We start from the raw sequence: 12,786 nt of genomic DNA, 5'->3' as shown, positions 1-12,786 counted from the left end.
TGTTGCACAAGTTCGTGTGTTAATTCTCAGTGTGATAGCTATTTACTCCAGAGGTTCTGACTGCCCTGATCTTTCAATGAAAGCATTGTAAACCATCTGAAACGTTTACTTCCTCACCGCTGTGTTTATGTTGTGTTATAGTTCAGGTGTGATCTGGGAGACTTGCAAGTCTAATAAGCAGCGCTTCAAAGCACTGAGCGTGAAGGACTGTCTTGCTGTTGAGGAGGCCTTTGAACGTTACACCATGGAACTTGCTATTGGAAAAGCTGTTAATCCAAGAGTAGTTGTGGATTCTAAGACTGAGGTGAATATTTAGAATCATAATAGATTGAAAAACAAATCTGAATTATTTTGTCTTCTTTGCACACTAAAAATTAAAATGGAATGATCGAGGAACAGGAATACAAGTTTGAGGAACATTGCAATATATTAGAATCATTGATCTTGTTGAACTACATGGCGTCTCATCCCAGAAGATTGTGCTGTTCAAAGAGAATTTCCTTTTTCACATGTGATTTTTAAGGAATAATGTCCATCTGCTCAAAATGCAGTTTTCTAGGAAGTGACAGCATGTAGCCTTGCAGGTGGGTATGGTTGTTTCAGAGGAAGATCTCACCTCCATCCTCAGGACTGATGTATGTAGGATGAGGAATTGGTTTGGTTATATAGAGAAATTGAAGGAAGGTGGCCAGTTAGACCCATGGGAGGGGTTAAGGAACTGGAGCTTGATCCAAACCACTGGGAACTGGTAGGAAAGTAGACCTTTTGTGACAGGAAGGAAATGAAGGTTTGAGATGAGATGACCGTTTCCTGTGCCTAGTATTTTCTGTCTAACAGGAGGGAAAGTGGAACTGTGAGGAAAGAAGGCCCTTTTGAAAACCACTGTGGGCAGGAAATGGGATACGAGAAGTTGCCACCTTTTGAGGCCTAAGTAGGGGATTATCATGCCAAGGGGAAGTAACTGTCTTGTCCTTGGAGAGAACCTACCTCACTTCTTCAGGAAATAGATAATAGTCTTCCATGGTCTGCTCAAGGAGAAGTTTCATGCATCTATCTGTTATTATATAAAGGAAGTGAAACTGTGAGACTTGTTACCAACCTTAGCCCATAGTATTGTGCCACCTCAAGGGAAATCCTGTTCAAAATGGCCTATGTTCCAGTCTGTTGTATGTATAAAATATGGTAGCAAATTTCTTTTTGTTGCCAGGTGGATTTTGAGACTGGGGAGGTGTTACGACCGTTCAAGCGTCGCCTTCGCCGCACATTCCAGACTGGATTGTGGCTTCAGATGAAGACGTCTCCACACCAGTTGCAGCTTCATGCCAAAGTGAACCGACTGCAAATTGATAATCAGATGTATGACTGTGTGTTCCCAGTTGTGCTTGCACCAGTGCCTCCGCCCAAGAGCGTTGCTGCAGACAGTGGTATGTTACTCCTTATAAATGTGATATTGAATGGATGTGTTGATGGAAGGTGTGCTCTACACGCTACAGAAACTCCTTGGCAAAACTCAGAAGAATTAGATTTTATTATATTAACAGGAGGCACCTTTGTAGAACTTCAGTTTTATGTTAATTTAGCCGGGATAACTGTGTATGGTGACTAGGCTGTGGACTGGATAAGTGAGGCATTGGAGTTTATTCTTGGCAAGAGCAAGATGTTTTTCTTTTCACAATGGTGTCCATTCTGGCCTTGACACCACCTAGCCTCCTCTATGCTGTGTACTAGGATGTCTGTTTCTGAGGGAAGAGTAGCCACTGGTTCCTCATCTCTACCTAGTGCCAAGGTTAAGAAAGTGAGGAGCCACACCCCCACTTCCCCATCCATCTTCATGGTTCAGTACTTTGTTAAGCACAGGGACAGCGGCCTCCGTAGTCTAGAGGTAACGTTCCCACCTCATGACTCGTAGTACGCGGGTTCAAATACCCGGCGGAGGTCGTCGAATTTTTAAGGGCGGAAATATTCAGAGAACAAGTCCTCCGGGAGGGACTTTAAGCCGTGGGTCCCGTGTCATAGCTTTACGCCACATAAAAGAACCTCATACCTCCAAAGGAGGTCGCTGAGCAAAATTGCGGACGTTTGCCGCCCAACAGCAGTCACTAATACCTCTGGTAGAGGGGGGAAGCATTATAGATACTTCTCAGCCAGTAGAGAGCCGGTCTCGCTGGCTGGGCAGGACTGATGGTAAGCACCAATGCCGGTAGGATATAGAGGCTGGTGGAAATCATGGAGGGAAGCACAATGGACCACTACAGGTCTAAGGGCATGGGGAAACCCACCCTCTCTAATAACTAACTAACTAAGCACAGGGACAGCTTTACCTTGCCTTGTATAACACTTTTTGTCATGTTACAGATATTCTGTGTTCCTCTTCCAGAGGTTGGAATGCTACTTTCCATATGTAAAGAGAGATATGCATATAATAGAGTTTCTCAGACTTCTTGATACAGTGGCCCCCTGAATTAATGCATAATTTATGTTTCACCCCTTTCTGTTTGTCAGCAGAAAGTTGAATGTGCACACTGTTGCAGGTTCCTGTCAGGATGTACAGTGATAGCATGGACCTAAATACCGTATTTACGCATGTATAGGCCACACATTTTTTGCCAAAAATTCAAGAGGAAAACTGGGGTGCAGCTTATATTCAAAATATTCGAAATCACACTTCATTTAAAAAAAAATTATATTCATAATTAGTAATACTAGTAGTATACTAATAGTAATAATATTCCAAGAAAATTATTTTTTCTGTAATTTTTGTCTGAAAATGGTGCTGCGGCCTATACACGCACGCAGCCTATACATGTGTAAATACGGTAGTTTTATGTGTGTACAGTCTTGAAAAATCGGCGAAACGTTGCTCCCAGTTTCTCACAGCACTTGCTGACTAGCTAGAGCTGTGCATTATACAGCTATATTTTAAATAATTCTTGAGACCTCCATACACCCCCACCATTAAAGTAGGTCATGACCCCCTGGAGGATTGCACCCCACTGTTTTTAAAGCTGCAGCTTATAATGCCATAAGCTTATGACTGCCCATGTTTGTCTCTTCACAGTAACTTCTGAAGAGTTGATGGACTTTCACGAAACTTAATCCAAACATAATGCCTCTAGAGACCATCTTTCCTTTGTTTTTTATGATTACACATTATTTAATTGCACCCATATGCACTTCTGAGATGGGAGCAACATTAGCACTGCCTAGTGTTGGATTTTAAATTGTATATGATAATAATCATCAGAAACACCTGCAACTTTTGCTAGGTTATCTTTTCTAGAATGTAAAACAATTTGATNTAAATAATTCTTGAGACCTCCATACACCCCCACCATTAAAGTAGGTCATGACCCCCTGGAGGATTGCACCCCACTGTTTTTAAAGCTGCAGCTTATAATGCCATAAGCTTATGACTGCCCATGTTTGTCTCTTCACAGTAACTTCTGAAGAGTTGATGGACTTTCACGAAACTTAATCCAAACATAATGCCTCTAGAGACCATCTTTCCTTTGTTTTTTATGATTACACATTATTTAATTGCACCCATATGCACTTCTGAGATGGGAGCAACATTAGCACTGCCTAGTGTTGGATTTTAAATTGTATATGATAATAATAATCATCAGAAACACCTGCAACTTTTGCTAGGTTATCTTTTCTAGAATGTAAAACAATTTGATTGCCATGCAGACTCTGTATTTAACTTTTCAATTGTTTCTGATGACTTCGGAACCATTGAGGCTAAGCACGTAATTTTTGTATGCAGATAAATTATGAACATATCTACAGATTCACTATGAACCATCTTTATATGTTAGTCAGAGTTATGGCAGATGTGCAGAACTTTTGAGGTTGTATTGGGCAAATTTAATACAGTGTAGGATTTGAGGGTCTCACAGTGGTGGTTATGAAGAGGACTATCTTCTGGGATGTAATGTCATGTAGTCCGTTGACAGTCAACTGACATTTTGGAGGAACATATTGTCTCCATCTACGGGGTCGAATGTCAGCAAACTACATGGCATTAAATTCAAGAAGATAGTACTCTTCAAAATTAATACAGTTAGAATCTCTAGTAATGGAAATTGATATATTCTACCCTGAAGATGGAAATGACAGGTTACTCCAAAATATATGTATAACTACAAAAGTATATGATAATCGCATCCTAGAAGACAGTAATCTTAAAGAAGGATGGAATCTTGTAACATGTTTATTCAGATGATTGAGGAGAATGACAGATTATGTTAGGATACTAATTATGTTTGATGAAACTCGTTTTAAGCTTACAGTTTTTATCAGTGAGCAGAAGAAACTGTGGAGCACTTCCACTAATGAGTCTTACACAGTGAACATGACACAGTATCATCTGGAATTTCTTGTGCTCAAGTCATTGTGCCATATTCTTTCTGTTGCCACTGGAACAACCTACAAGCCACTGTTTACCAGTATTTAGGTATTACAAATATACTTAAAAAATTGCCCTTTTATGTGGTATGTGAAGTTAAAGCTATCTCTGTAACCGGTCATGGAGGTCCATAGGGTTGTGAGATGTTTAGGGTCCAACAGTATCTAGACACTTGCCTCTCAAATCGTGGTAACGTTGTCAGCCTTATGCGCCGGCAACCCTCTGCCCCGCAGGAAGATTCCTGGTACTCATTTCTATCAGAGGCTAGTCAATCCCAGGGCCATAGTGCAGCTGGAAGGATATTAGGTAAATTGAAAAAGTCCACCTCATCAGGACTCAAACCCGTAACCTTCCAGCTTGTAGCATAGTGCCTCAACCAACTATGCTACTGCATGTCCTCTGTATGATATGTAAATATTCCAATTATTTTTTAATTGTTCATTCTATATGATATATAAATATGTTCATTATTTTTTGCTCACACTGTTTACTTGAATTTTTTTACCAACTTTGATAGCTGTTAAAACAGCCCCACATTACAGAGTTTGCCATAAGCAGTACAGTTATTTATATGAACAATATACTCTGTATTATATTTTTAAACCCAAAGATTTGTCACCTCCATAACAAAAGCCCACCAAAATATCCTATCTTGTACCAATTTGGTCCAGCTCCTTTAAGCTTGGTAACATGTATTACTTTATTGTTGGCAGCACTGAAGCCATTTGCAGAACTTAGTATTGTGCAGCGTATAATGCCACACAGTAAGGTGCAGCAGTACAAATATTTTAAGGTACTGATCCAGGAATTCCATGTGAAGGTGGATATGGGCTTCATCAATGCTCTGCTTGAAATGTTTGAGGCTGAGGAGGTATCTGAAACAGAAGAGGTGAGTACAAATTACATGATTGTTACATGTTCTGATACAGTTGCTTTACCAGTACACAGGAATGTAACAGATTCGGCACTTACAGAAATCAAGGGCCCAGAGCCAGGCATTGAATCACATGTGAAGCATGCCGTACTGTACAAGTACATGGGGTCAGTTTCTGCATATGACACTGTATGGAGGAATAACACTGAAAAATGTATGTTGGATTTGAAGTTCTCACATCTGAGACTAAGAAGAATATTGTCCTGGGGGATGCAGTATCATGTAGTCTGATAGAATTTCACTGAAATTTTGGAGGAAGGTGCTACTTCCATCTGTAGTACCGAAGAATAAGCCAAGAAAAATTTGCTTGTTCCCTGCTTTTTGCCATCCACTTGCTGAGTTCATGCTTCAACTCTGAGGCTGGAGGCAGTATGTTCCTCTGAAATTTCAGCGAAATTCTACCGAATTACTTGGCATTACATTCTGGAAGATGATATTTTTCATTAAGAATATAACGTCACGGCTGGAACCACATGATGATCATAGATAATGCGAAACCCCCGTTAGAAAAAGAATGTTTTTGATTGATGCAAAATTAGGTTTCAGCTTTCACCTCATTTGACATGTTTGGTCGGTATGGGCTTTTCTTTTCTTTGGCACTGCAGCCCCAATTTGGGACTTGGCCTACCTCAATGAAACACTCCATTTCACTTTGATTTACTACATCTTAGACATTCCATAGGACTCCTAGGGCAGGTGATCATCTCATTGCAAGGCCTCTACTTGTCTGTACACAGACACAGAAAAACACATACATACATAAACACCAAACATCCATGCCCTGAGTGAGATTCAAATCCACGATCCTGGCTTCCACGCAAGCAAAGACAGTGCTTGCCTTAGACCGCTTGGCTACCGTGACCGGCTCAGTATGGGCTTACATAAGATCTAATGGATTGTTTATGCTTTCCCAGTTATGGGAAATATTTTGTTACTTAATTATTTGTTCCAATAAACAACATGAGACATCCTGTCACAATAAATCATAGAACTGTAATTCAGATTAGTTTGCTTTACTTTGGATTGGTTAAGGGTACCTTATGTCCTCAAGATTTTTGCTGTTTTAAGAAATTAAAGGAGCCTTTCTATGACTGTTCAGAAAGTGAGATGTTTCTCACAACTCCAGTGCAAAACTCAGGATTTGCTCAGCTGATCCTCAGTCTCAGTTTTCCTTTTGTATAAAGGATTCACAGGACAAAAATATCCTGATATAAATGAAGTTGACAGGGTATTCATACATAAATGGCATTGCAGATGCGACTTTTTGAGGAAGACCAACAGTTGGTGGGCAAACCATTGTTGGCTCATGTGACCCTTGTATCCACCCAGGAGCAGAAGAATTTCTATGATCTCCTTCACTTTTCTCCACTGAAGGTTGGTTTATGAATTTAAACAGAATTTTAAATGGTATACAGTTAAATTTAAAAATTAAAAAGTTGTGTGTTGTGGTTGCTCTCTTAATGTCATGTACTTGTTTGTTGGTGGTCTATACTTGTTTATGTTGAAGTTCTTATGTTATATAACCTTAGTTAATTATGTAGGTAAGTCAATATGAACTGAATATAGAACTTAAACAAATAAGAGTACTGATTTGAAAAATGCTTTTATTTCTCAACATAATCTCCCTGTATGTAGAGGCACTTGTCCCATTATTTCACAAGCCCCTGGAAACCAGAAGCATAAAATTCTTTGGGCTGCTGTCAGAACCAGGCATGTTCACAGGGCATTGCCTACCTCATAATGTTTGACAGGTTGCATGCTTCCATTGAATGGCTTTACGAAGTTTCCTGAGGATGTTACAGTAGGAGTCAGCATTTACGGTTTGTCCTTGAAGCTGGAATGCAGTGAGTATGCCTTTGTGATCCCAGAGGACTGTGAATATCACTGTCCTGGAGGATGGTGTCACCTTAAACTTTTTTTTGGCAGGCGACGCAGGATGTTTCCACTGCACTGACGCACGCTTTGTCTCGGGCTTGTAATGGTGAACCCAAGACTCATCACGTATGACAGTTCGGGCTAGTATATCATGTCCTTGATCATGGTACCGATTGAGATGCTGTAATGCCAAACCCATTCTTTGCATTTTGTGTTGTGGGGTCAGCATGCGCGGCACTCATTGTGCACAGACTTTGTGAAAACTTAACCTGTCATGCATTATGAGGTAGGCCATGCCATGTGAACACGCCTGGTTCCGACAGCAGCCCAAAGAATGTTATGCTGCTGGTTTTCAGGAGCTTATGAAACGATGGGACAAATGCCTCAATGTACAGAGAGATTATGTTGAGAAATAAAAGCATTTTTCAAATCAGTACTCTTATTTGTTTAAGTTCTATATCCATTTCTAACTTACTTATTGACTTACCCTCGTATATCTGAATTATGTCTTGTATGTGGCTGTAGCTATGTGCGGTTTCATCTTTGGGGTGTGTGCGCATGCTTACGTGGGGGGGGAAGTGTTAGGTCTGTTCATACAAGGACTTTTCTGAAAGTAACCTCTGTTTATTTTAGGCAGTTAATGAAGCAGCATGGGAGAGCTCAAGATCTCACCTGTGAAGTATCATCATGTGACTCATTGCCTTGTAAACCTTCACATAAGTGGTCACCTAGTGTTTGTTCTTGTCTCTATAGAATGAGTTATGATGTGTCCTCTGATTGATGATCCTGCCAGCTGAGAAATTTGCACTGTTATCTGCTTTCTTCACACTAGAAATATGAGTGCTGCAGAAATCCATTGTGAATTATGCACAGTAGTTTATGGCCAGAATATAATGTGTGATGGAGCTGTAAGACAGTGGTGTGGAATAATCAAAAATGGGCAGGCAAACAAATCTTCGTGTTGAAGAGCAACTTGTTCGGCCTACGAAAGGTAGTGAGTGATGATTGTGTTCAAAGTGTTGGCCAAAAAATTTATGAAAGGCGGCACTTCACAATTTCAGAACTTCCATGTGAATTTCTACAAATTTCAAGCATTGTTCTCTACAAGATTATCACAGTTGGGCTAGGCTATCACAGGTTTTGTGCAATTTAAGTTCCAAAACTGCTCATGGGTGCACACAAAACACAGAGAATGGCTTCAGCTGTTGTAGACTTTTTTGGAGCAATCTCATATAGATGGTAATGAATTTTTCTCAGTCACATCCTACAAGGAACAGGTGATGAAACCTGTTTTTCATTTGTGAATCTTGAAACAAAAAAGGAATCAAAGTGGTGGATGCACACACATTCACCAAGCAAGCTGAAAAAAATTTAAACAAACACTGTCTGCCAGAAAACAGATGGCTGCTGTGTTTTGGGACAGGAAGGGAGTTGTGATGTTGGAATTCATGCAACAAGAGACCACAGTAATGTCTGAAGTGCATTGTGAAACACTAAAGGAAACTGCATAGGACCAGCCATTCACACCAAAAGGTGTGGAAAGCTGACATCGGTGTAGTACTCATCCATGACAATCCCCATCTGCATACAAGTACAGCTGCTCACACCCGAGCACTGCTGAAGCATTGTGACTGGGAGTTGTTTGACCACCCTCCTTGCAGTCCTGATCTCTCACTGAGCAACTACAACGTGTTTACCTACATGAAGAAATGGTTGGGATCATAGCACTTGAACAGTAATAAGGAGCTGATGGAAGATGTCAGAATATGGCTGAGCTCACAGGCTTTAGACTTCTTTGAAAGAGGCATACAAAACTTATTTCCTGATAAAACAAATGCCTCAATTCCAGCAGTAACTGTTGAGAAGTAGCTTAAGTATGTTCATATTTTTTTTTATATAATAATTTTTTTTCTCATTTCTTGCTTTGTTAACAGCTCATTGGAGGTTACTTTCCGAATGGTCCTCGTATATGATTGGTGGGGCAGTATATACTGCTGTCTGTTGTGTAGTTCATATATAAAGTGATAAAATAGTGTAGCAGGATGCTAAAATACAACATTTTTATATTGTCCCAAGAAGCAATGTCTCTTAAGCCTTAAAGCATTCCAATGAAAAAATACATTAAAAAGTTCTTTTGTTGATTTTGATTAGATGGCTGTTGCAAAAATATTGTTGTATTTTGATAGTCTAGACAATTTTAGTTTGAAATTTTACAAACAACAGCACATTGTGTTGTTTTAATCTTCCCTCAGACCCAGTCATAAACACTAACCTTATGTTCAGAACCAGAGCTGATAATTTCTTTAACATTTTGAAGAGGCTGTTTGAGTCTGTGTGTGTGTGTGCACACTGTCACAGTGATATGTGTTGTTCTTTGTGGTGTCCAGATCCATCTAAGCTTTTCTTTGAGTGGAGGGTCAGGACCAAAAGCCCCAGGACAGGAAACACCTCACTTCATGAATGTACTGCTGCAGAGTCTTGGAGTTACACTCACCGATGTGCAGGATGTTGTGTTCAAGTAAGTGGTACTGACCTACTGCATACATGTACAAAATAACAAGAGATATTTTAGCATGATGTATCACACACAATTTGAAAAATATACTCTTCTGGGTTGGGGCACATGGTAACATAATTGGTTGAGGCACTGTGCTACAAGCCAAAAGGTTGCAGGTTTGAGTCCTGATGAGGTGGATTTTTTCAGTTGACCTAATCCTTCCAGCTGAGCTATGGCCCTGGGGTCAACTCAGCCTCAGACAGAAATGAGTACCAGGAATTTTCCTGGGGGTAAAGGGTGGCTGGCGCGCAAGGCTGACAACCTTACCATCTGTGAGCCAGTGGGACCCTCAACGTCTCACAACCCTATGGGCCTCTATGGCCTCTTACAGAGATAGCTTTACCTTTTACTCTTCTGGGTTGTAATACCCTCTAGTTGGGGAAGAGCTCAGTGTTTTGGCAGTGGAAGCAGGTGGCAAGCTGGAAATAAAACTAACCGAGGAAACAAGAATCTGAAAGTTCATCCCGGAATTTCAAACAAGAAGTAATAGTGCAGAAGTACTGTGTGGCATGTGGTCCTGTTACTAGGCAACGACCATGGAATAAGCACCTGTATAACAGCTGTTGCTAGATAGTGGCTCTGTAAACAACAGCTGTTGCTAGGTAATCACTGCAGCAGATTTGTAATATGCAGCATTGGAATGACTGGGAAAGGGTATTCCACACAGGCCATGCAATGACTACATGATGCAACAGTAGAAGAACTGGTGGGAGATATGTTATAAGCAGGACAAGTTCAGAGTTTAATTAGTTGTGAGACAATCGCCAGCCAGTAAGGACATGAACACAGATGCTGAGGAAGCTACAGCATGGGAATCCATTGCCAGGCAAAAACCAGTGAAGATACATCAAGACTGAGAAGTGTGTGCTGTGGTGAATTGTAGAGTGTGTGTTAATTAGTGATAGCACTACAGTTACTTGTAGTTAAATCTATAAGTGTTTAGTAAATTCAGTTACCAATCCAAACCCTGTCTATAGTCACTCATGCATCTGACAGTATTATAATATATTCTTTGAGTTTAAAATGATAATAAGTTAATAATTTCAATTGGATTTGTGCTGAAAATGTGGTACATGTTAGCAATACAGAGTACTTTTTTATTCATATTCTCAGCCCTGCAGAGCACTAGTAAGTTCTGCCTCTCCTTGTATCTTTCTGTCTGCATGCATGAATGAAACAACTTGAGAACCACTGAGTGGATTTTCTTGAATTCTGATGATAAGGAGTTGTAATAAAATGTATGGACATATACCCATTTTTACATGAAGACATACAAGCTTTTCTGCACATATCTGAATTGTAACTTACTAAATATTTACCAGGGTGATGATTCTTCAGAAATTATTTGTACAGAAAAATGAGGCACATTTTATGTCCAATATATGTTTTTCATAAGTCTAATGGCTTTCAATGTATTTAAACAAAGGGATGCTATGTGTACAAACCCTAACTTGTATATTCGTCACTAAACAATAGTTTTCCAAACATCTGAAGATTGCTGAACAGTCCATATTGGGTTTTGGAATATCGTGAAGATTGCCAGGGTCACTTACTCTGAAAGGTAATTAAACAAATGTTCATCCCACCAGAATTTATATGTCATACATATAAACATATGTTTAATTAAAGCATAATTGATTGTGCTGATAAGTTTCTTATTCTCGGTGGTAACAGATCAGTCTGCCTGAAAATGCTTCACTTTTTCAGATCACAATTATGGAAAGAAATTCTAGGTTAAGTTTATGATATGTTCAGATCTTATTTGTTTTATTACTCTTATGTAATACTCTATTAAAATATGACTTTGAAGCTTGTTGTAAGTTATATGTGTGTTTAATTTTCTTTCGTTTTGTGTAATAAGTCCGGCCTTAATATTGATTGTTTATTCCTTCACTGTATAGTTTTGGTGTCTCATGAATATGATTAAATATCAACTAGCACTTAATACTAGCATATGAATTTAATGTTTGTTTCTTGTAAAGGAAGGGTTCATTGTAGTCTTAATTGTTAGTGTTTCTGTAATAAGACATTCTGGAATTATAGACTTAACATTAATTACATTTCCTGTTCTTATAAGTAATTTCTAGAGCATGGATGTTAGCATAATACTGTCACGTGTTGGGTATGTCACGCAACAAATAACTTCACATGGGTCTCAGATTTAGCAAATCTTTATTGGACACTCACTTCCACACTCACACGCTTTACAGTTATTATCACTTGCAGTATCACAGTTACTGCTTCCACTATATCTCGGCCAATACTAGACTGCTTTTGGCGGCAGCCCTCTAAAGACTGACTCGTTACCGCGGAAGTGCATTATTCTGGTTCAACAATCCATTGCTTAGGAAGTGCAGTATTTCCCGTTGTTACTCATCAACAATTCGTTACTATGATTTGTCGCCGTGGGAACTCCGCAGTTTCCACCTATTCGTTGCTGTGGAAGTGTCCATTCCGATTGTAGCTGTTGTCACGGTGATGGACGTAAGGTAACACATCACAATACTTAAAATTGGTGGTCATGAAATGAAATTCTATATTGTGCGAGTACTGTTGATGACTAAAAACCATGAATCTATGTTTAGGTTGGCATACTTTGAACGACAGTATACGTTCCTGACTCAACACCAGCTCATCTCAGAAGTGTCAATGCATTATGCTGGGCAGTCTGTAAAGCAGCTCTATGTACTGGTACTGGGCCTGGATGTTATAGGCAACCCATACGGACTGGTGCTGGGATTCACGCAGGGTGTAGAGGATCTCTTCTATGAACCTTTTCAGGTATTTAGTTTAAGCGTCCTAATTCATTACAGAAGACAGTGTAAATGAAATGAAGTAGATGATCTCATTTAAAATGGTGTAGGGTGAGACTGAGTCCACTTGCTGCATTTGCCACTAAGTTTTCTGATGTACCAGCGTCAAATGATAAATGAGTATGGAGCATTTGATGGAATGAGAATTGTCAGGGGAAACTGAAGTACTTTTTGAGGGGGGGGACCTGCCACAATGCCA

The 12,786-nt window shown here is 39.7% G+C and overlaps 1 protein-coding gene across 1 annotated transcript in view; it reads left to right on the top strand.

Moving 5' to 3' along the window:
* LOC111871223 (vacuolar protein sorting-associated protein 13) overlaps positions 1–12,786 on the top strand; it is a gene marked incomplete in the record, with an annotated part of 172,647 nt that overhangs the window by 141,199 nt on the left and 18,662 nt on the right. Inside the window, 6 exon segments of the mRNA XM_023864160.2 lie at positions 142–304; positions 1,208–1,424; positions 5,122–5,297; positions 6,597–6,716; positions 9,605–9,735; positions 12,360–12,555. Of these exon segments, the coding sequence (XP_023719928.2) occupies positions 142–304; positions 1,208–1,424; positions 5,122–5,297; positions 6,597–6,716; positions 9,605–9,735; positions 12,360–12,555 (1,003 nt within the window).

The sequence above is a fragment of the Cryptotermes secundus genome, unplaced genomic scaffold (assembly GCF_002891405.2).
Source record: "Cryptotermes secundus unplaced genomic scaffold, Csec_1.0 scaffold649, whole genome shotgun sequence".
In the NCBI taxonomy this organism is placed as follows: Eukaryota; Metazoa; Arthropoda; class Insecta; order Blattodea; family Kalotermitidae; genus Cryptotermes; species Cryptotermes secundus.
Note: the sequence above shows the minus strand (reverse complement) of the source record. Positions and strands in the feature narration are given on the sequence as shown.